The following is a 25,141-nucleotide window of genomic DNA, read 5'->3' on the forward strand; positions in this document are numbered from 1 at the left end:
CTGAATCATTTGAAAGATGAAAGTCCAAACCATTATGTTGAAATCTTTCTCTGCATCAAGAGAAATAGCATCTAAGGATTGTTTATAACATTAGATTTTTGTTTAACACATTAAAAGTGCTATTAGTTATCAGTGGCATCAAGGCCCTACTAAAGACTGATGCGCCCATACACAGGCACTGTTTGCGCTGGGACAACGGTGCCGTAGCATCAGCAAAACACAACCACCTGCACCAGCAAACCAACGAAAGACTGTTGCCATAAAAGTAAAGAAGTCGCAGCAGTGAAAGAGTCTGTTGTATGGAGCTTGAGAGTTTAACTAACCCTGAATGTTCCCTTCCCACCAATTGTGGTAGTAAAGAGTCAGATTGAAGAGCAATACATTTTGAAAGGATTTTATAATCTAAGTTTACTAAAGATATGGGTCTATACTTTTACAGAATTTGGGGTCCTTTCCTTCCTTGGGAATTAGACAAATTAATGTTTCCTGGAATATTCCTTCTGTTTTTTTGTAACAAAAAATGTAAATAAGTGAAATAGCCTAGACACTAAAAGATGAGAAAATGAACAACAGAATTCAATTGTAAACCAACCCGGGCCAGGAGTCTTCCCTGATTTCATCGAATTCATAGTGTAAAGAATTTACTTAGACGAAACATCTTCCAAAGGGGAAAAGTCAAGATTGACATTATGTTGTTTATGGATAGAAGCTAAATAATGGTGACTGGATGAGGAAGAGGGAGATGATTCAGGGGTATATAAATGTTGATAATAGTTTCAAAATTCCTACAAAATGCCTTCATCCTTAAACAGAGGGCTGTTAGTAGTACCTAGAATTGTGTCTATTTTGCCGTCCATAATATTTAGTGCTAGACCTCAATAAGAAGGAGGCAGAATTTTCTATGGGGAGTTTGTTACATTGGAATTTAGCTTTGGTTAAGTAAGCGAGACAGGTGGGCAAATTGGCAGTGAAATATAAGTGTTCTAATTATTGAATATTATTCAAAACCTTAAAAGATTCTTGGTCATTCATTCTTCTTTCTGAGATACATTTGAAATAATATTATCATGAGGTGCTGCATTGAATGAATCCCAAAGAAAATGTAGTGATATATTTGTTGTATTGTTAAAACAGAAAAATTTCTTCACCAAATCTGCTAAACTACGAGTAAAAATATTATCTAGTAAAAGTATATTATTAAATCTCCTTGTTAAATGTAAAAGAAAAGTAGAGATTAGTCCAAATCAGTTTAAAAATATGAAAAGGGCGCTTCCTTGCGATTCCTGTTTGATCCAGTCAGACTGAACTGCACAACTTCTCAGTCTGAGAGGAGAAATAATGTACAAAAACATAGGGTTACATTAAAATCATTTTTTTTAAATCTCTAAACAGAGGTTGACGAATAAAGTTAGAGTTGCTTTGTCATAACAAGTTCGAAAATTCTCAATTTAATGTGCTATCTTCACCATGAGTATAACGTCACAACATGTTCAGTGAAGCTAGTTAGCATCTCTTATAGATTCACACACAAATAGCAGAGTGAAATATCGATTTTTTAAATCTTACCCATTTATCCATGGCAATTACAGCATCCTGCAAGTGCTCATTCTGTCTGCAAATAAAGATATGAAGAGATTATTTTTTAGAGTTTGCATACGCTTCCCCCTAGATTGTTTTGCTAAACATATGTGGGGTACGTAATTTACATAAATTGCTTTCCGATGTTTAATAGGAATTCTTGATCATGTCAAAGGCTGAGGTTGTACACTGTCTTATGGATTTACAGTTCAACTTCAAATGTAGCATTGGTCTAACTTGCTCTTCCTCTCAGTCATTCAATTGAGCCAAGCCCTTTGATTTCAGTTGCTGACCAGAGCAAATGAATCAAACATTTTAGTAAATAGCTAACTGGTATTAGAATCAAAACGGAGTAATGATTCACCCTGCCTGTGCAAATAAACGAAGTGGTACAGTTGTCAATATTTAAATCCAACAATCTCTCTGGCTTCTAGCCTGCTCATTTCTGCCGTGAAAATGTGTAAATACATCTCCAAAAGTGATCATGGCGGTTCCTCTTCCCACTTGCATGGCAACATTCTAGTCATTTAATGCATATTAATCTTCAAGCTCCTATGTTTATGGTTAACAGGCAGGACGTGTTCATCTTGTATTATCTTCAAGTTCCCAACACAAAGAGTTAGACCAATCTGCTTTTAAGGGTTATTCTATTTTCAGTCCAATTGTCTTGTCTCCTTTTTTAGTTAGCAAAAACAACAAAATTATGAACCGAGTTCTGAAACTTTCCAACCACTCACCCCCAGTCAAGATATCTGGGTTTAAACCATCGTTCTTTTGCTCACCATGCACCCCAGTTTGCACCCAGCTTATACAAATCAGCCTTGACCCTGCTCCTCATGAGAACAATCCAGCCCGAATTGTCATGCCAGGTAGTCCCTGGATCAGAAACAAGCATCCTGGGACCAGTTTCGGGGTATCACCCCTCATCAGATAGGCAAAAATACAATCGATTTAGGCCTAGATCTCTGTAATGGGGGTGAGTGTTTGACATTGTTCAGCATTCCGTCCATCAATTGTTCTTTTCAACTTTGTATTTTTCATCACCCTCCACATCACAGGCAGTCTTCCCATATTCATTCTGAAAGCTCACCGTATTTGAAGTGTAGATTACCAATGACCAAGGGACCAGCACCAGCTGCATTGCAGCAAACTACCAACATGGCAGGGCAAGCTTACACACATCATAGTCACCCAACTCCAATTCCCCTCCTGGGTCTGGAATGGCCACCGAAGCATATGAATTTCCTTTTATTTCCGATTGAGCAGTGAATTGTGGGTGAAGCACTGTGGTTATGTGTTGCCCTTGTTGAAGAGGCTATTTCAAATCACGTTCTCTGCATAGAATTCCATTCTAACAATCACAAGCACTGACAAAGGGAAAAGGTTGGGCTCTTGAATAGTGCATGCACATTAAAACACAAAACGCATGAACATCCGTGCACCCACTGGCACAAGCACACATATAACCCATGCTGTGATGCATAACAAAATACCAAGTTGTGTAGATAAACCCACACAATCTAACATGCTCAAATGAACTCATGCAAACAAATCTAAAACATACAAGTACCTATATATACACTCACTGTAGGAAGCTGCCTTTTTATGTAGTATACCAATACAAAGCATAATATGTAGAAAGTCCAGACAACCCTTATTTGCTTAAATTAATAATCCTAAATGCTCTCTTTTGTGGTTGTGTGGGTGAGCAGTTTAGGCTCATCAGAGGGTAGGGTTAATGCATTTGTTCAACATACAGTTCAATAAACGAGATACATACTCAGGAAGAAACTCGAGATACATTTTGAAAAATAACAGGTATTTTTACATATATTCTATCACCAAGAACTTTGTAATTTAGTAAGTACTTTTAGTAACAGCATTATTTACAGGTAAGTAAAATTGTAGCACAGATGCATTTATATGCGGTATAGCTTTCCTAAGGAGACAAAGGCATATACTGCATGCAGGTATTTGAAAACGATTCTCAGGGGTCCCCTTTAAGGCTTAAGGTGCTAGAGGGTCATGCTCCAATGTACTACCAATGGTTCACCTGCCTGGAATGTCCGGGTGCAGAGGTGCTGGACAGGTTAGCAGCCTTGCTCGCTACACCGTAGGAAAAGAGGATGGCCACCTACAAACAGGCTGCAGATGGGGGCTTGGGGACAGGTCTGGGAGCTCCCCATGGGGGGCTCAGTTTGTAGGGGTCATAGGAGCAGGGGAGCACCATCGGGTGTCGTGGACCTGGGCCTGGAGCCGGGTGCAGAGGGTTTTGGTCATCTGGTGCCCATGCATTAAAGGCACCCACAGTTCTTGGTTAAACCTGTGAAGGAGGACAACAAAAGACAGGTGGGTCACTCTCTGTGTTGGTCTGTGTGGTGCTGCTGTCTCTCATTGCCTGCTCGGTCTTTGCAGTGTTGGAGTACGGATTGGACTCCAAAAAACTTTGGTTGCTGCAAGGGTTCCGGCACCGCAGGTATTGGTGTAGGACAGCTCCGCTTGCTCCTGGCTTCTTCTCATTTGGTGGGGATACATATCTGACCTCTTGGAGCATGGTGACCTCATTCTGGGGGGTTGCTGCATAGGTAGACTTGGTGAACAGCAGAGCACTGTACCGGATATTGCGGTTGATGCCTGCGAGCTGCAGGGAAGTGACTCCTCCACTTCAAGGGAAATGCGGATGGCTTTGTGAAGTCCTGGAGGGCATTAGATTCTTTTTTGAGGAGGCTCAGCTGCAGGACAAGTCGGGTTGTTGCAATAGTCGGGACAGGAGGGGGTAGACAGGCAGGGTTTGGAACCAAAGTCCACCAGCAGTACGCAGTTCTCGCTTCTTTCGCTCTTCTTTCTCTTCTTCTTTCTCCTCTTCTTTCTTCAGTTAGAAAAATCTTGGTGTCAGAGGGCCAACTAAATACTGAATTTAGGGGTGTTAAGAGGTGTGAAGGGTAGTAGCCAATAGGCTGCTGACCCTTGGGTTCGCTACGCCCCCTATATGACCATTTCCTGGGGGAGTGGTCATAACACTAGTTCCTAGATCCACCAAAATCAAGATGGTCGAATCCTTCTCTTGTGGGGCACATCAGGGATCCCACCTTAGGTGTGTGACTGGTCTGATAATGCACCATGCCTCCTAGCATAGCTAATTTCCCACCTGTCCTGGTGCCAAATGGGCCTGAGGGCAGGGGCTCGGCATCTACCAGGACTGGGGGAAGCCAGGGTAGCATATCAAAGGAGGCAGGGGCTTTGAATTTCCTGGCCTTGGTGTGCAGATTCACTAGCCATCCTGCTAGAGGAGGTATGAACACCTTCCTCCGGAGCAGGCATTGATTCTGGTGTTAGAAAGCACAGGGAGTTACCTGCAGGGGGACAGAAACATGTCTGTGTTGGCAGGCTGGACGATACCAGTCAGACAGCAGACCGAGAGTCTTTTAAGTTTTCAGGGGACATCTCTAAAGTGCTCTCTGGGTGCATGTTTTAACGGCTGTATTAAGACAAGGTATTGATACCAAACACCATCGGTTTCAGTGAAGCCATCATGTAACTGGGGAACTCATAATGACCAGTGCCCAGTCTATATACTTACGATGGCTTCCCTGTTCACTTGTACTATCTACTAATCGAACTAGACAGCACATGGTCATATCTGCTCATGCAAATAAGTCCTCACATATAATATAATGCACCCTTCCTTAGGGCTATAAGGCCAGCTGTAGGGGTGACTTACATATATTGAATGCAGTGTTTGTGGGCTTGACACACAGGGTGTGTGCCATGTTGTGTTTTTACAATTGTCTGAACCATTTCACGCAGCCTGCAATGGCAGTCTGCATGGGTTTGGTGGTGGTGACACCATTTGGTTGGCACAATACATGCTGCAACCCTTAGGGACTCTCTTTACTACCCATGGCCTAGGCACCAGGGGTACCGTTTACTAGGGAATTACAGGGGTGCTAAAGATCTGGCCAAAATTGGGGAATAATTGCACAGTTATTCTGTTGTAGGGAAAGAGCGCTGGCGACCTGGTTAGCAGGAACCAGGTGCACTTCAGTCAAAATTGCATCAAATTCCAGGTGAAAAAATGGTGTTGACCATGTCAAAAAGGGACAATTTCCTACACGTGCATACACTTACATACAAGCAACAGACAGGTATAAATACAGACAACAAATTTGGAGACACAAATACAATCAGAGACCGCTTGCGTATGGGCACCCAGGCACAAAATAGTTTGTGGGTAATGCACGAATGGTGTAGCAGCAAAATATTGGGGCCAAACTATTGACTACAGATATATTGTTACCATTATCACGATTTCTATAATAGAGTCTGGTTGGAGTTAATGAGAGTAAATCTAAAATTACCATGACACTATTTTGGTAGACAATATAGTGGAAGTGATATATCTGTAGGTCAATATTTTGACAGCAATATTGGGACATGCAAGTCCATGAGTGTGTGTGTGGATGAGAAATTAATATTTGAACATGAGTGTAAACATGGATGATCAGGTGAATGCATCAGTGTGGATGGATAAATGCCAATAGATGCATATTTCTGCATAATCTCATAGCCGTTTTACAGGTTTAGGACTCCAATGTGGTAATAATGATAACTTAACAGTTTCATTGTGTATATAGGTCATAAACTGAAATAGATTAAATACGATAAAAAATACCTATAAGGAATTTGATTACTGGGGACCTGAGAAAAGGTAACAAGATACTTCAGGCTAGTGCCAGGCTTCCATGTTAGAGTAGGGGTGTAGCTATCAATGGTGAAGCTGGTGCATTGCACCGGGGCCCGGAGGTCAGGGGCGGCAGCCTGCCCTGCCCAGGCTACCATCATTTTAGAAGCTGCCTGGCTCTCAGTTTTCTTTTGATAAGGGTGGGGATTAGTATGTCAGGGAAATAAAATGATAAACTCAGCCTATGGCAGGCTACAGACCAAATCTGCAGCTGCTCTTTCAGGATTATAAAGGCTGTATTCTTTAATTCTGCACCAGGGCATACTTCTTTTCAATGAACTACGACTGAAGTGGCATTATCAAATTACAGAACACATCTGATCAACCAAGGCAGTAGTAGGATCTGAGACAAACAGTCCTACTTAAAAACAACATACTCTAAGGGCTCCTCACTTAAAGAAAATGTGTTCAAAAGACTCAGAAGTAAGACAATTCAACTCAGATTTACAAACATGTTGTGCTAGGTTTGCATCATAAAAGTGAACAAACCTGCCTAAAATGTTTATTTTGTATTTACGTTCCAGTGCAAAGTGTGTTTTGACCTGGAAAGTTGATTGAAAGTAATGCAAAGCAAGTTACATCAAGTGGGCATTCCACCGGATGTACATGGGGGTTCCCATGTAAACATTCATGGTTTTTGATGCAAATCCCTGTCTACTAGCATTAGATGACAAGGCTTGCACCAAAATATAACATGAAGCAAGCATTAAAAAGGAGATATCTTGCATTTCTCCTAATTTTTCCTACTTTGCATTGTACAGCACACATCTGGAATGGGAAACGCTTTAAAGTTTGTCTAGGCATAGTTTTTTGCACTGGAATTGTACACCTCCAGTACAAAACCTATGCTAGACTCAGTCAGACGACATTGCTCTATGGTGCAAAAATGTGTGTGTGTCACTCTGCAGCCTGAGTGAGGAGGATAGAGCTATAATGCATAGTAGATTTGGCACTTTTCTGCTCTCTCCCTCTCATAAAGTGCAGCTCAGTAACTTCGGGTGCTTGGCTGCCTTTTGTGACATATTTGTAAATCTGGGCCTTTATGGTCACATGTTTGATGCTACCTTCATGGTGGAATAGCTGAAATACGACTATCTTGTGCCAGAACCTCCATTTCTAGAGTAAGAGACACCCAGAACTCGTACAGTAACAACAGAAGTCAGGGATACATTTTCATTTGAAGAAAAATGACTATTTGAGGCAAATACCCAGCAAAAGTGATGGATACAACATCAGCTAATTAACTATCAAGCTCTGTGGGGCATATTAGCATATCGATGAAGCCAGGGTGAATCTATGGTGGCAGCAACAAATATAAACGGTTATGAAAGGAGTCAGTTTGAATTTGAAGTTGGTGAACCCAGAAACCGAACACAGAAACCCCCTTCATCTGTCCCAACCCTTGCCATGAGTCCTCAATTTGGAAGATCCAGCACTACATGCCCAGGAGCCTGCCAGTTTTCAGGTGATCAAGCGCTCACTAATGTTCACTTACAACCAGTTACACACAGAGAATATGTGTTGTGTGACCAGAGGAAGCTGGCTGGGGGATTAGGGGCTTTCTTGAGAAGGGGGATTGTCCATCTCACTTCCTGTAAATAGCCCCTCTATACAGATTTGTCAGTGTTAAAATAAATGTCCAAACCCATTTTCCCACAAAGATGCAGGAGCTGTTATTTTGGACTGATGCCATGGCTATAAATAAATGTGATGGCAGAGAGATGAGAAGTTGTAAACAGGTATTAAGCTGTAAAAATGTGATAGATGCTGCTCTGGGGATATGCTGGAGTGTAGAGAGAGGTACAGAGGCTGTGGTGAGATGTGGGGATGTCAATAGATGCTGATTATGATGAGATACTGGTCCTCTGAAGAAATGCAGGGGCTTTGAAAACATTATAAAGCTGTTAATATTAAATACTGGATTTCTGACTAAAAGCGTGGGTGGGAGGAAATAAGAGGTTTATGAGACACGAGGCAGACCCATTTTGGAGCGATGAGGGTCGTGTAGAGATGAGGCAGTGAGTTGAAAATAAACCAAGTTAAACATTGGACTATTATAGAAAACGAGGATGCACAACAAAGGTTTTGTCAAAACTAACCAACCATAAACGTGCTGCATAGGACAATGATAATACTGCAGCCATCAAACTGTTTATCACCTGCCCCCACCTCACCCTACCAGTGAACTCATCTTTCAACCGCAAGCCTTTTTAAGAGGGGGCCATCTACAGATCAGGTCACAAAAGCTGTCTATGCCCAATGGGTTTGATCAATTGCAAAGCCTGCCGCGTTCAGAGTCTGGCTCAGTTTATATTCATTACTGGCCACAGAATAACTTCACTTGTTTGAGGGCCTCTATACCAGTCATTCCTATGGATAAATGATTGGGCTAGGAAGTGGCCATATGTGGTGAGTCCACCATCGGACTGGGAGAAGAGGACACCCGTCCTACCAGAAATACAACTATAACCCGACCATTGCATCCTCAGAAGAGTTCATGTTAGCATTACTCGTGAGGGGCAACACGCCCACATGTTTTCCATCTAAAGGTGATGTAAAAGACAGGAAAGATGGTAATTGAAAGCAAGTGCAGACCACTTTTGGGGACCCCATCCCTCAGGGCCCCATTAAACAAAAGAAGGGAGGGGTACACTCACCCCCCCCCCCCCAGAGACGAGAGTCGACATTGGCCCTTGGTAACCCCTCCCAGGGACCAAGATGTAAATAATAGGGAAGGAGCCGCCCTGCCTCACTCACTGGGGTGGTCACAGTAATTTAAAGGCCTCCCTCCCTGAGCCTTTAGGAGTCCCAGGACACTATCCCCGGGGCCAGCTCACTGACTGTGTTCCGGGGTGCCCACACCAGGATCCAGAAGTTTCCCTGTCCGCATCAGTAAGAGCAGGGAAACATATGTGTGGTACCACCTGGCAAAAACATTTTTAAATCAGTTTTAATTGTGTTTTTTAAACCTTCTTCCAAACAGAACCAAACATGCAAGTCTGTTCCCAGCCGCCGGGAAATTTAAACATGCTCCCAGCGGCTGGGAGCAGACTTAGTTCTGTTTCCCTGCCTGAACTCCTGCCCACATAATACATAATGCTCCCGCCCGAGGAAGCAAGCAAGCAGAAAACGTCTGGTCTCTCCAGACGGTAGCCATGCTAGTTCCCCAACAATGAGGGGACCTGGCTGGGGCTACTTCTGTGGATCGCAATATGGGGGTTCGTGGGTGCCCCAGGTGGGGACTGGGGCATCCACTTTTAATTAATGTAGGCCCGAGGAAATGGGGACACCGGGGCTATTATAAGCTTAGGGTTGCTGCCCGACCCCCTCCTCTTTATATTATAATTTGAACCCAGGAATGGGTTATGCGAGGGCCTAATGAGGCTTAGGGGGGGGGAGGGCTACGCACCACTGCCCTTTTTTTATGGAATTCAGCCCCAGGGATGGCTAACTGGGGTCTATTAAGTCTTGGGGTGGGGGGGGGCTTTATGTATCTTCTTTTATTATATATGTTTTGGTACCGGGGGATGGGGTCCTCGGGCATGAAGGCAAAACAAAACACCGAGCATGGGGTTGGCAGCCTGCAGGGGAGTTGACTGCCTTCGGGTGGGTTGGCTATTGGTCCTGGCTTTTCCTAAAAGAAGTAACTTTGAGTAGCACTTTGTTGGGTGTGTGATCAGTGGACATACCTTCCATGACCTTACACTGCTCAAATTACGCAGGCACTCTAATTTGATTGACAAAACAACCATTATGGATGAAAGCATAGGTCTTAGCTTTGGGGACGATATAGTCAATTATATACAAAGGACACCTTCGTTTCTAGAAGCCAATGGTTTGCTCCTGTCTAATTGCCAATCAGAAGATTCAAACAGTCTCACATCGGTGAAAAGACAATTAGTCAAGATCACACTACACAGTGCTATAATGACTGAGTATTTTAGGGCCAGCTTCTGCCCCAATTGATAGGTGGTGGCTAAAGTACCACATATTTTTCTTGAGGATGTTATTTTTTTTTAAAGAATGGTCCCAGATAGCCTGGAAATGTACCGGGGACTGTTTGATCATTAGAATAAACATCACAGAAGGAGCTTTAAAAATTTGTATCCAACTGACCTCCTACAAAAGTAAATTAGCAGAGATCAACAGTGAAAACACAAAGAACAGGAAATATTTGAGCAAACAAAAAATAATAAAATTAAAAAAAGACGTTAAAATATTTGACAAAGAGCAAATGTACCCTTATCTGAAAGCTGATTATGTTGAAAATACAGGATATATCCCATCATATAAGAGCATACCCTCCCAGAGGAGGAAGAGCTCCTTTAGCATTAACTCCGGCTCGGACAGCTGGAACAGTGACCACACCAACAATATGGCTATGGGATGATGCCCTTTCAGGGTCCACCAGTGTGGCAGTACCCAATGTTTCCCCAGGGACTGCACCACCATTCCAAACTCCATACAGCTGCCTTTTTTTAAATGAGGTTTGGGCAGAGGGAGAGGAAGTAGAAGAAGAAGGCAGCAGAAATGGGTACAGTTGCAGGAACTTCCACTACCCCAGATGGTACCACGGAGTCACTCAGGGAAGAAAGACTAGTTGTAAATCGTTCACCAAGAGATCTCACAGAAACTGAAGTGAAAGTCTTACAAATTAGATTAGTCTTTGTTCCCACCGCCAAAATTGATCAATTCTATAGGAATTGCGAATTACAAAAATTATTTTTGCAAAATATGTCTCAAAGCATTCTTTCATGACAAACCAGCATTAACCCCTTCGACGCGCATGACGGAACGGTTCCGTCATGCACGTCGGTTGGGCTGTGCTTATGACGGAACCGTTCCGTCATGGCCCCGCCCGCGCTCAGAATCTTCAGCGTGGCGCGGAAATCCGCGCCGCGCTGAAGGGGTTAATACACGTTTTTGCAGGTCTGCACAACCCGTCTACTTTTACACCAAACCTTGCCATGATACCACAGGAACTAGTAACCTTTGAACAAGCTATCCTCAAAGAGATAGGGAATCCCTGCAACACACAGAGTTTTCCAAAATATGTAAAAAAATTAACACAAAGCAGTCAGAGAATTGGCTAATGACAAACAGATCACAATAAAACAAGCAGATAAAGGTGGTGCAGCAGTAATCATGTCTACCAAGGATTATGAGAATGAATGTGTATGCCAACTTGCTGACTGCAAGTATTACACACCCATTGCACAGGACCCGATGAGGCTAAAAATGCAGATAATCTTCATGGTATCTGCTGCTGAAACACAGGGATGGATCACTAAGAATGAAGCTGACTTCCTAGTGAACAAAGACCCAAGGATCCCATACTTTTACAACCTTCCAAAGATTCATAAGGGGGTCTCCCTACCTTCAGACAGACCCATAATCTCGTGGATAAATACCCTCCTGGAACCTCTCTCCACGTTCTGTGACTATTTTCTACAACTATGTGTAAAAGAAACTCCATCATACAAACAAGACATGAGAGATATATTGAATGTAATGGAATCCACCACTGACACACACCAGTGAGACCTACTAGTCAGCCTGGATGTGGAATCACTTTACACGAATATATCACAGACAGCCACACTTGAGGTAGTAGAAACCATCCTCAGTACGGAGCAGTGGACCTCCCCCACGCCCATTAGCTTTATCATGGAGTGCGCATGCCAGGTCCTCACGGAAAATTTATATCAATATGGGATACAATAAAACAACACTCTAACATGTGTCACTCCTTTCACACTCCAGTCAAATAAGATACGTAAAATAATTAAGAAACACTGGACAATCTCACAAACTGGGCAAATATCCTTCCCACCGCCTAGGTCTGCATTTAAACAAACTGCTAGTCTGAAGGACATGCTAATACACATATGCCCACAAGAGACCACAAGGGGTCAGATCAGAGATTACTTTGGGATCTAGCCCAATAAAAGGACATTTTGCCTGTGGATCATGTGTCACTTGTACGTACACAGAAAGCTCTAGGGAGAGACCTCTAAAGACTAATCAGGTGTAGACACAAAAATCTCACACACCAATTGCATCACAAATAACTGTGTCTACTTGATTACTTGCCCTTGTGGTAAACAATACCTTTTCATGACTACGCGCCCTGTAAAATTGAGAATAAACGAACATTGCAGCACTATACACTGCTAGGAATCTAAAATCAAAATGAGCACACACTTCCTCACTTAGGGACACATTGCAGAAGATGTACGATGGACTATGCTAGAAGCATACCCAAACATGGACCAAAATGCCCTTTTTAGACAGGAACAACAATTAATATTTCACCTTTCATCGAACATCCTCGGTCTTAATGGTGAAAATCATTGGCACGAAATATAAATTAGATCATAGTTAATGAATGACATGTACATGCTGCAGTCTACATTATCACCCTCATTTATAGAATAGCCTTTTTTATAAGGAAACAAAATGTATACCCCAATTGAAAGAACCATGTCATGTCACTAAAGCACAAGTTACTACTTGTGTAAAGATATATCTGTAAGAGACATTAGTTAGTGATAGATTCCTTACATTGAAATATTCCCCAGGCGTCAGTCTGGATCCAGAAAGTTTTCTGCTTAGCAATACCCCTGCGCGCCAGTAGGTGGCGCCATACGGCTCCGCGACTGTCACTGCCGTCATGCGCGCCGAGATGATGTCATGGAGGCTACTTAGGCGCCACCCATGCGCACTGACGTCAGTTCTGTACACAACTTTCCGTGCCGAAACGCAGAGCCATGCAAGAAACTGACCTGTGGTGCATAAAACTAGGGCCCTAAAAGGGGATGACCTTAACCCTAGTAATCAGTTCGCAGAGCGGGGAGGAGGGGTGGGTGGTAAGGAATCTATCACTAACTAATGTCTAAGGAAACTTGTGTGTAATGCCTTTGAGGAAACGGTCATCAACCGGGGACTTAAAAAGAGAAGGCTGATCAGAAAGCCTCAGGAAGGAGGAAATGGCAGAAAGATAACCTTTGATAGTGCCCAGAGCAGAGCCCTGCTGGGCCAAAGACAGAAGAAACAGAAGAACCTCAGAAACCGGAGCCGAGACGGGTTCACAGCTTTCGCTGTGCACCACACCACAAATCTGTTAGATCGGCAGGCGTACACCGTTTTAGTGGAGGGACGTCTGGCTGCCAGAATGACATCACAGACTTCGGAAGGAAGACCGAAAGGTGTCAAATGTCGCCGCTCAATCTCCAAGCATGGAGGTGGAGGCTGGACAGGTTCGGGTGGAGGACCGTCCCCTGCTGCTGCGACAGAAGATCCTCCTGAAGAGGTAGACGGATCGATGCTCATACTGAGTAGCTCGGGATACCATACTCTTCAAGCCCAGTCTGGGGCCACAAGAATGACTTGGGCCCGGTCTCACCTGATCTTCTTCAGCACTCTGGGCAGAAGTGGTATAGGCGGAAAGGCGTACAACAGACCGCAACTCCACTCGAGACGAAAAGCGTCTCCGAGCAAGTGCCGCCTTGGAAATTCCAACGCGCAGAACTGATGACATTGCACGTTCTCTTCGGTGGCGAATAGATCTAACCAAGGCTCTCCCCACTGTTGAAAGAGACCTTGCGCCACGTCCGAGTGCAGACGCCATTCGTGATCCATCAGGCACTGGCGGCTGAGTTCGTCCGCCCTGGCGTTCAGAGAACCTGCCAGGTGTTGAACCACCAAGGTAATGCCGTGATGTTCCAGCCATGTTCCAGCCACCCCCTTCCGCTCCAAAGCTTCCAAGATCATCTGCGGCGTACACCAAGGCTCATCCCTCAGCCCTACATTGTTCAACGTCTACATTGCACCACTCGCCCACGTCGCACGATAACACAACCTCAACATCATCTCATACGCCGACGACACTCAGCTGATTCTCTCCCTCACCAAAGACCCCCACATCGCCAAAACCAATCTCCACAAAGGAATGAAGGCCGTCGTCGACTGGATGATAAACAGCCAACAGAAGCTGAACTCAGAAAAGACGGAGGTCCTCATCCTCGGACCCACCCCCTCGGCCTGGGACGACTCCTGGTGGCCGACCGCACTAGGAGCACCCCTTACACCCACCGACCACGCACGCAACCTAGGGGTCATCCTCGACTTTACCCTCTCCATGTCGAAGCCGGTCAACGCCGTCTCATCCTTATGCTTCAACACCCTCCGCATGCTTCGCAGGATCTTCAAATGGATCCCCACCGAAACCAGAAGGACGGTCACCCAAGCCCTCGTCAGCAGCAGACTAGACTACGGCAACGCACTCTATGCAGGAGCCCCAGCCAAACTCCTGAAACGGCTCCAATGCATCCAGAACGCCTCCACACGCCTGATCCTCGACATCCCTCGCCACAGCCACATCACACCCCACCTAAAAGACCTACACTGGCTCCCCATCAACAAGAGGATAATCTTCAAGCTCCTCACCCACGCACAGAAGGCACTCCACAACACCGGACCAGCGTATCTCAACAGCTGACTCAGCATCTACAGCCCCACCCCGCCAGCTCCGATCCGCAGACCGCGCCCTCACCACCGTCCCCCGCATCCGAAGAGTGACCTCCGGTGGCAGATCTTTCTCGTACCTCGCCGCCAAGACATGGAACACCCTCCCCATCCGCCTACGGCAGACCGAAGACCTTCTGACCTTCAGAACCTGGTTCGAACAGTAGGAGCATCCCCCCCAGCACCTTGAGACCCTCAAGGGTATGTAGCGCGCTTTACAAATGCTATGATTGATTGATTGATGTTCAGAGGCGCAGAGCCTCCTGACATAGGGTCCAGGACCCCACCCACCCTGTTTGTTGCAATACCACAAGGCGGTGGTGTTGTCCGTGAACACCTGCACTGCCCTTCTTCGGACAGAGGGAAGGAATGCCTTCCGTGCAAGCCGGATCGCCCGCAGCTCCAGGACGTTGATATGGAGCCAGGACTCCGCCAAAGACCAGAGGCCCTGATGTCCGCCTCTCCCATGTGGCCACCCCATCCCAGGAGGGAAGCATCCGTCACCACTGTGTGCTCCGGTTGGGGAAGGGAGAGGGATCTGCCACTGACCCAATCGCGGTCCGTGAGCCACCACTGCAACTGTTGTGCAGCGCCCTCCGAGATCTGGACATGACCGGACAGGTCGCCCTGATGCTGGGCTCACTGGAATTTCAGGTCCCACTGCAGAGCCCGCATATGCCATCTGGCATGCTTCACCAGCAGGATGCAGGAGGCCATCAGGCCCAGCAGCCGGAGGGTCATCCTGACCGAAACCCGGGATAAAGGCTGAAAGATCAGAATCATAGCCTGAATATCCCGGACTCGCTGCTCGGGAGGATAAACCCGAAACAACGTCGAGTCCAGAACCGCCCCGATGAAAGGGAGCTTCTGAGAGGGGCTCAGGTACGACTTCGGCACATTGATGGAGAACCCCAGTAAATGCAGGAGGTCGGCCGTAGTCTGGAGGTGGGAGACGACAGCCTGGGGCGAGAGCGCCTTCAACAGCCAGTCGTCGAGGTAGGGGAAGACTGACACCCCAGACCTGCGCAGATGAACTGCGACCACCACCATCACTTTCGTGAACACCTGAGGGGCGCTGGTAAGGCTGAAGGGGAGCACAGAAAACTGAAAATACTCCTGGCCCACCATGAACCGCAGGTAACACCGGTGGGCCGGCAGGCCAGGGATGTGAAAATAAGCGTCCTGCAAGTCCAACGCTACCATCCAGTCTCCAGGGTCCAGGGCCATCAGGACCTGAATCAGAGTGAGCATCTTCAACTTCTCCTTCCAGCGATTGATGTCCAATAGGTCCAAGATGGGACGCAAGCCCCCCTTGTCCTTCTTGGGGACCAGAAAGTAGTGGGAATAACAACCACGTCCTACTTCTGGCCCAGGAACGAGCTCGGTGGCCCCCTTGGCCAGGAGGACCGAGACCTCCTGACGGAGAAGAGCCAAATGATCCCCCGACATGCGGTGGAACTGAGGTGGCATGGCTGGAGGGGAGGACAGAAAGGGGAGCGAGTAACCTTGGCAGATTATCTGCAGCACCCACTTGTCCGACTTGATCGTGTGCCAGTGGTGGAGGTGGAGGTGAACCCTGCCACCCACTGGCGTGGGGTGCCCCTTGAAGCTAGGATTAGGAAGGTTTCGAGGCAGAAGCAGCGGGGGTGGAAGTGGACTGACCCACACGCTGGCTACCAGACCCGCCCCTGCGAAACCCACGTCCACGGCCTCGCTGAGGCTCGTTTTGCACAGGCTTGCTGGAAGAGCACGCCTGGGTACCCCTGCCTTGGCCACGAAAGGAACAAAACCCCGTTGTGGCAGGGGTTTTCGAGGAAAGACCCAAAGACTTGGCTGTGGCACGAGAGTCTAAAAAGCGCTTCAGGGCATTGTCAGCCTTATCACCAAAGAGGCGGGAGCCATCGAAGGACAAGTCCATGAGCAAACCCTGGACATCGGGTGAAAACCCAGTGGAACGCAACCAGGCGTGGCACTGCAACGCCACCGTCGTGGAAATTGCCCTGCCCACCGAATCAGCGGTGTCCAAACCACATCTGATTGTGAACTTCGCCGCATCCTTGCCTTCCGCAATCGCTTGGGAAAGGACTGCCTGAACCTCCTCAGAGCACTGAGGCAGAACCTCCGTCACTGAATCCCACACTGCGTGGGAGTAACGTCCCAATAAGCAGGCAGTATTAACCGACCTCAACCCCAAACTGGCAGAGGAGAACAACCTCTTGCCATATTGGTCCAGCCTCTTAGAGTCCTTATCTGGCAGAGCCTAGGGGAAGGCACTCTGCGAGGTCGAGGCCTGAGTGACCAGGCTCTCAGCCGTGGGGTGAGTGGTCAAGAAGGCAGGGTCACCAGGCGCCGGGCGATGACGCCTTGCGATGTTTTTATCCACTGGCGCCCCCGTGGCCGGCCGCAATCAAGTACCCAAGAGGACTTCCGTAAGGGCCTCCTTGAAAGGGAGCAGCGGCTCTGACGACGCAGACGCCGTCTGGAGCACCTCCGTAAGGAGGTTGGTCTTAAGGGCCACCATAGGGAGGTCGAGGTGGAGAACCTCCACGGCTCGACGCAGCACCATGGTGTAGGAAGCGCCTTTCTCCATAGTAGACGGAGTCGAGGCAAGACCCGGGTCCGAAGACATATCAAGTTCACCCGCATCTTGAAGGTCATCCACCAAATCCTGCTCGGAGTCACACTGCCGCGCAAGGGGTTCCTCGGAGCCGTCCCAGTCCTCATCCGGCTGCGGGGTAGAAGGAGACAGCTGAAGCGGCAGGACCGGAGCCGGAGAGGGGCCCAGTGACACTGGGAGCGGCGCCGGCCGGGGTCGAACCGGAAACGGATCCCAATGAGGATCCCAGGTCGAAACGAAATGGTCCGAGAACTGGGGCAGGATAAACGGCACCCAAGCCGGAGCCAAGGGCAGCACCGGGGCCGGAGCCAGTGGCGTTGCACTTTGTAGCACTGGGGCCGGAGCCGCGGGCGCTGGATCCAGTGGCGCCGGGGCTGGCGCCGGAGGCGTTGCCGCGGGGTCAACAGGATCTGGACACGGGACCGCGGGGCCCGCAGGCGCACCAGCGGGAGCCCGAGGCCTAAACAGGCGGTTCAAGGCAGCAAGAAACTCTTGCCGCTGTTTGGGAGTCGCCGACGGACCCGGGTATAGCGGGTAGGCCGCGGGACTCCCAGGCTCCAGAGGAGCCGCAGGGGCGGAGACCCTGTCCCCCACGTCCGCCTCCAGGGAGCAACGGGGGGATGTCGGAGAGCGAACACGCTTCTTCGACTTCTTCTTATGGCGTCGCTTACCAGAATCTGAAGGTGAAGACTTAGAGTCCGAGGAGCGACGTCTCCGGTCCCGCAAGCGGTCCCGTGAAAGGCCCCTAGACCCGGAGCGGCGGCAAGAGGAGTGCTGGACCTCTAGCAACTTCCGGCACCGCTCCCGCAATGCAATCGGGGCCATGGCACGGCCGTCCCGACAATCCCGGGAGTCGTGGTCGTTCTACAGGCAGTAGAGGCAGACATCATGGGGGTCTGCCACCAACATATTACGGTGGCACGACCCACAAGAATTAAAGCCAGGCATCCCTACGTGCACCAGGAGACATGAGGAGACAAAAAGGTCTCAAAAAGTGGTCAAAAAATGACCGAGGTACGTGCTCAATCCGGATCTGCGCTTTCGGCGTGGAAAAAATAAGAACTGATGTCAGCGCGCATGGGTGGCGCCTAAGTAGCCTCCGTGATGTCATCTCGGCGAGCACGACGCCACTGATGGGCGCGGACCCGTAGGGCGCCACCTACTGGCGCGCAGGGGTACTAATAGCAGAAAACTTTCCGGATCCAGACTGACACCTGGGGTATATTCAAAGGTAAGGAATCTATGACTAACGACGTGTCTCTTTCAGATTAGGAGGTTTATAGTTCAATCACACCACTAAAACCAAGATCTACTGGACCGGCATCTTCGCCCCTCTTTGACTATACAGGTTTGCGCCCCCCCTGTTAAGAAGGGTACCATGTTGATACATACATGAGAGAGAAGAATTCCCTCCCATCAGCACCCGAAAATGGACCCAAACGCCCGTCCCGAGCATCTCCGCTCTAGTGGCAGGAACCGGGCTTCTGATGCACAAGACACACCTGTCTACAATTAGCGCTGACGGAAGACAGGTTAAATATGGGAGACCTACCGTGTGCAGCACTTCTGCTGGCGTGAGTAGGTCTTCTAGTACCCTGAGATACAGGAGTTCGTAAGTACGACATGAGCCGCTCTACATTTTTATGAGAGAGAGTTGGTGCTATCTAACCTCTCACTCATCAGATAATTAATGCGCATCAACTGACCCTGTATTTTGATATCTTACAGCACGCTAATAAGCATGTGACCACGCAAGATTTGAGGAACCCTAATTTAAACCTTCAATGGGTAAGTTTCCCTACTGATCAACAGAAGATATGTTTTATCTTCCATGCGGTGTTGGTGAACTGCACCTTTTAATTCATGAAACACGTTAGAGAGTGAGCATGAACATGTGAGCATGCTTTGGTGTTTCGATTGTCCGGTCTTGATAACAATGAAACTGAGGATATCATATCTTTATTTGCACTACAGGTATTTCAAAAACTGATTTGCTTCTACTGATACATAGAGTGATATAGGTGGCTGAGAGTAACACAAAGGAATTCATTTATAGAAATCCCAGTCACTGTGTGGCTTTGGTTTTATTGGTCCTGAAGAAAAGCCGCTAGATCATTCACATGACTGAATCAGGCTTGAAACGTGTCGACCTACAGCTAGCTTAGATAAGTATTTCTAGTAGGTAGCACTGTGTATTTTATCATAGGCAGTAGGACTCAATCAATAAAATATTACCCCTTGTCCTATTTTTATCCCACTCTCACATATTCACTTTAAAGATACCAATCTACTAATTCACCCACAGACCCACACTTCACAATACGGCTTATAAAAAGATCTCCGGAAAGGAGCCCCCATTGAGGGTGCTCGTTGGGCATTGCAGCGCCAGCCCGAAGTGAAGTAAAAGCCCAATGATGAAGCACAACACCTATCTAGGAGTGTAAAGGCATTTGTTCCTGTAGAGTAATGCTCCCTGCGAACTCTGTGGAACTCAACTGATCAGAGCAGACAAACTTCACTTATTAGGAACTGCATATCCTGGTGACCGAGCCTGTTTGGCCAATCCCATGCTGCACACAGACAAAGAACGTGCCCATTATGATGTTGGCTGTCTGCAGGGGGGTTGGCCAAAGGAGGTACCCAGAAGGGGGGTGGTTGCCTCCTAGTGAATAGGCCACAGGCCCTGTGGCGAACCTCGCAGCGTAGGGTTGGCTGACTGTAAGGGGTTGGAAGCAAGACCTGGCTGTGTGTGGTGGGTGTTAGCCTTATGTATGGTAACGAAATATTACTTAACATTTTTTTCATAAACCATAGAAACTTACTGAAAAGACAAAGGCTAAAGTAATGTTAGTTGAAATGTTCAGTAACAAAGTAATGTTTAAAAATAAAAAAATACAAAATTCACCAGTTATAGTTATCTCAAGTCGCAATAACTCGAGCCCGCCTTCAACAGCAAGTTGTCGAGATAGGGAAAGACTGGTATCCCTTATCTCCGCTGATGAGCAGCATCCACCGTCATGACACTGGAGGGGCACTGGTAAGGCCAAAAGGGAGGACGATGAACTGAAAGTATTTGTGGCCTACTGTGAATCCCAGTAACATCTGTAGGCAGGTAGGACGGAAAGTGGAAATATGCGTCCTGCAATTCCAATGCCACCATCCAGTCTCCTAGGTCCTGGGCAGATAGGACTTGAGTGAGCGTAAGCATTTTGAATTTCTCCTTTTTGAGAAAGAAATTGAGAGGGCTCAGGTCTTGGATAGGGCGAAGACCACAGTCCACTTTGGGCACCAGTAAGTAGCGGGGATGACAAGTACGAACTTCTTCTGCAGTCGGCACCCTCTTTATGGTTCCCTTGGCCAAGAGAGCTGCCACTTTCTGGCGGATAATGAGAGATGGTCTCCCAGCAGCCTGTTGCAAATGGGTGGAATGGGTGGAGGAGTAGTCAGGAAGGGGAAGGAGCAGCCCCTGACAAACTGGAGAACCTAGCAGTTTGATCTTAACGGCTTCCAGTGGTGTAGGCGAAGGCATATCCAGCCTCCTATTGGTTGTCCATGATGGTTAGAGGACGAACTAAAGAAGTTTGGAGGTTGCGGCTGACGGAGGGGTGGTGGACTGGCCTGCGTTCTGGCTGCCCCACTCACAGTTTAGAGGAGTACAACATCCTCAGCCAGCTGTGGTGGCTGGGTTTGGTAAAGAGGCACTTGGAAACCCTTCCATGGCCACAGAAGGAGCAAAAGGCCGACTACAATAAATGCCTTTCCGTTTACAATGCATTACGGTTGTTCCTGTGCATGTGCAGCAGCGTAGGCGGTGTGGCTGAGTGTGTTTTTTTGTGTTGGATCCTGTCTGGAGTGACGGAGCTGGACGTTAGTGGCAGATAATGCCCTTCTTGAAGAATGCCTTTGAAATGGATGGCAGTTTTGTTTTTTGTGTGCTGCACGTTTTTTAAATTGTAGAAAGGCTGACCGTGGATCCGATTGGCTTCAGTGACGGCTCCTCCACTAAGGTGGAGGAGTGTCGGAACACTGCTTTTTTTCAGCAGTATAAGAAAAATAAAATGACAATAACTGAGTTATTATCCTTTAATTTTTTCCTTTTTTGCGTGTGGCAACTTTGCGTGATGAGGAGGGGCGGGGCTGACATAGCAGCCAAGGAGTGGTTTTCCCCCACTCCTAAGTGCACAAGACTGGTTGGCCAGCCCTCTCAGGCCGACCATAACAGTTATGCGCACTTTCCCTCTACTCCACCGAGGCTGCTTTATAGCCTGGATGGAGAACCTGCCCAGGCCCCCATTCCACGTCTGAGCACCAAGCCACAGCACTCGGACCAATCACAATGTTGCATTGCAGCATTGTGGTTGGCTCAGGGGAGCCTGGGTGCTTTCAGGCTGCTTCCTGTTCCTGTTGGCGGGAAGAGGAGAGATGTGACCAGCAAGGAGGATGTGGCAAGCAGGTAAGCTGGAATTAATTTTGTATTTAACCTCCCCCATCCCCCCCACCACCACCCATGCTGCCCTTCCACCCCTGATCGGTGCCAGCCACCGCAGTTTTCTTGTAACGGTTGCACAAAGCAGATCACATTTTTTTTTTAACTTCACAATCTCTGAGTTCAAGAAAGCGAGAAGGTTTCCATTTCAAATGCTTTGGGTCAGTACCATCTTCATCTTCATCTGGGCAGGGTGGACAGAATGTGTCTAAGTTCACGTTTAGAAATCTCACTTTAAAAAAATGTTTTTCAATGGAGAGATGCAATCTTCTGTTAGAATACAATAAGGTATATTCAATATTTGAAACAGTATTTCTTTAACATCCAGAAGCGTTTCAGCCCAGTATATCGGATTGTATCTCTCCATTGAGAAGTATTTATTAAAAATGTGTGATTTCACACCTGAACTGAGAAATATTCCTGTCCCCATTCTAATAACAATGCTATTAATGAATTAAGAGGAAAGTCAGGGGTCATGTGTAATCCATATGTGGAGTAGATCCTTATTATTGATGCGCCATTTTACACCATTTTTAAAAAACATTATCGGGCGAGAACCCTGCCTGACCTGTTGGTAAATTTAATGTTGTCGGACTTCCAGGGCTGGACCGGCTGTAGCGGGCACCGGGCGTTTTTGGTATAGGTGGGTGGTTTTGCAGTGGAGCTGCGATATCTGCCCCCTCTACCAAAAGCAGCAGCAGTGTTTCCCACCAACACCCTCATCTTCTTCCCCCCCACGGCCGATCAGACTTAATTGCCAGGGCAAGTTTGCGTTCCCAGTCTGGCCCTGCAAACTCCACTCTGATTGCAAGACATGTCCATGGAAAGTAGCAGTGATACATGTTACAGCTTCTGCTTGTGAAAGACATTGGTATCTCTTGGTCTGCATGCCCTGGTGTGCTGGGCAGTCGGTGAATGGGCATTTACGCAGGGACTCTTAGGGAAGAGCCTCGGTTTGCACAGGCGGGTGGATTTCTCTTGGTTCTCCTACCGGCCTTTGCCAGGTTATCATCATTGCACATCAGAGGGTAGCTTGTGTTGGTAGATGCACTCTCAGTCATTGGTATGTATCAGTTACGATTGCAACTTCCAATCCCTGTCCCACCTGATTTATTCTCCTTCCAGTCTTGGTCGGTCGTCAGGTCTCCTAGTGTGAACCGTCTGGTCGCACTGTTTTCCTTTCATTCTTCTTGGTGCTCTGTCATGCACCTTCTTCTTCACTATTGGCAGTGAGACTACTATTTGCTAGAGTCTATCATATTTCTTCTACTTGCACTGGTGCACACCGTCTTCGGGAACTGGCCAACAGGGCCCAATGGTCTGGTGCATTCATAATCAGACATAGTTGAATATATTTGTGATACCTAGCTTCAACACCCTGGGATCATGCGTTGATCCTCTTCCCTCTTACAAGGGGCCAAGCAATCTGGTGTGGCAATCATGTCACATGCCTTCCCTTGTTTGGGATCTGTTGGTGTGTCAGGTCCTTGTGTGAAGGTGTACAGCAGGTGGGGTACTTCTAGTGCTTGCATCTCAGATGCTCTGGCACTCACCCTGCCAACTTCATCGGTCACAGTGCTGCCCCTCTTTTATGAACCACTCCTGTTTTTAGGTGTGGCTCCATGGATGGGTCTTAAATTAGTGTGACATGTATGTGGGTTGCGGTCCACTTCTCTGTCACATGGAGGAGTAGGGGATCTAAGGCGCAGGAGTCTCTCTAAACTTCCTCTCTTCTTGTCTGGAAGGAGAACTTCTCATCCTTTCTTTCTCAATGATCAAAGTCATTTGATGCCATATCATCCTTCACCTGTGGGGGCACTTTTGAAGTTGGCTCTACTTTTACATGGGTGAGAGCTGCAGCAGGGAAGCAGGTCCCACAGCATGAATGTCTTTCTATATATCAATGTGCTTGGTATTGCCGGTCAGAGCTCTTTACTTTGTAGAGGCTTGTCTCTGTAGCTTTAAGCACATGCTTCATGCACACTGTAAGTGCTGTCCCTTTTCCCCTTAGTGTGGTGTGGCGTAAGGCCACGTGTCATGTGTTCTCTCCTCTGGGAGTTTTTGAAGGTCCCATCCTGTACACAGAAATAAGCAGTCCTCAGGTGCTGTGGTTGGAAATGCCAGACGTGCCACAGCAGCACTGGGGCACCTAGTTGTAGGTGCTTGGGTATGATTGTGCTTCTTGTGCGGTCATGTACAGTCTCATTGCAGGCAGTGCAAACCTTCACAGATTTTGCTTCTTTATTCCTCATTGTTAGACCGGACTTCCTTGGTGTGTTTTCCCCTGATTTTTTGCCCTATGACTTCCTATTTTGCTGAGTTAGTTTTTGCTGGCTAAGTATTCTCCGCATTTTACCACTGCTGACCAGTGATAAAGTGCAGGTGCTCTTTCCCTAAAATATGTTAACATTGGCTTATCCACAATTGGGATATTTAATGTACTTGTTAGTTCCTAGTAAACTGTGCTATATGTGCCTAGGGCCTGTAAATGAAATGCTACTAGTGAACTGCAGCACTGTTTGTGCCACTGACTTCAGTAGCCCTTTGAACATGTCTCAGGCCTGCCATTGCAGAGCCTGTGTGTGCAGTTTAAACTGCCATGTCAACCTGACAAGGTAAAACACTTGCCAGGCTCAAACCTTTCTTTTTAACAAATATCAGTCACCCCTAAGGTAGGCCCTAGACAGCCCCCAGTGGCAAAATGCAGTTTAAAAAAAAAGTGGGACATGTACTTTCAATTTCACATATCCTGGTAGTGAAAAACTTCTAAATTCATTTTTCACTATAGGTTTGCCTAATTACATCTTTAAGTGTAAATTCTATTTGGAACATAATAGAAATTTCAGGTTTGGTGTCTCGGGACTCACAATTTAAAATCACCATTGATGGTGTAGTCGTATTTTAAATTGTAAGTCTGAAAATACAATTATTAGAAAGTTGGCATTTTATTACTTTTGCCATTCTGTGCCTCTGTTTGTCTCGGAATACACGTCTGGGGTGGGTGACAGCTGGGCTTTGTGCATTACCTCAAGAATGTCCCACACAAAGGGAGCTGGGGTGTGACATTCACATCCTGATGGGCCATCACCAAGCTGATGGTACTTCCAGAGCTACATAGGAGGGAGAACTGACACTTCTACCTGAATAGAGCTGTGTCTGTCTCCATACAAAGAACTGCAGTTAGTCTGGAGCC

General features: G+C 47.2%; 1 protein-coding gene across 1 annotated transcript in view; it reads right to left on the bottom strand.

The window, feature by feature from the left end:
- Window positions 1–25,141, bottom strand: part of LOC146805184 (uncharacterized) — a 1,401,767-nt gene that overhangs the window by 564,751 nt on the left and 811,875 nt on the right. The window contains exon 10 of the mRNA XM_085622379.1: window positions 1,567–1,612. Coding sequence (XP_085478505.1) covers window positions 1,567–1,612 — 46 coding nt within the window. The remainder of the gene's footprint in view (window positions 1–1,566; window positions 1,613–25,141) is intronic.

This window comes from Triturus cristatus, chromosome 8 (genome assembly GCF_964204655.1).
Source record: "Triturus cristatus chromosome 8, aTriCri1.1, whole genome shotgun sequence".
In the NCBI taxonomy this organism is placed as follows: domain Eukaryota; kingdom Metazoa; phylum Chordata; class Amphibia; order Caudata; family Salamandridae; genus Triturus; species Triturus cristatus.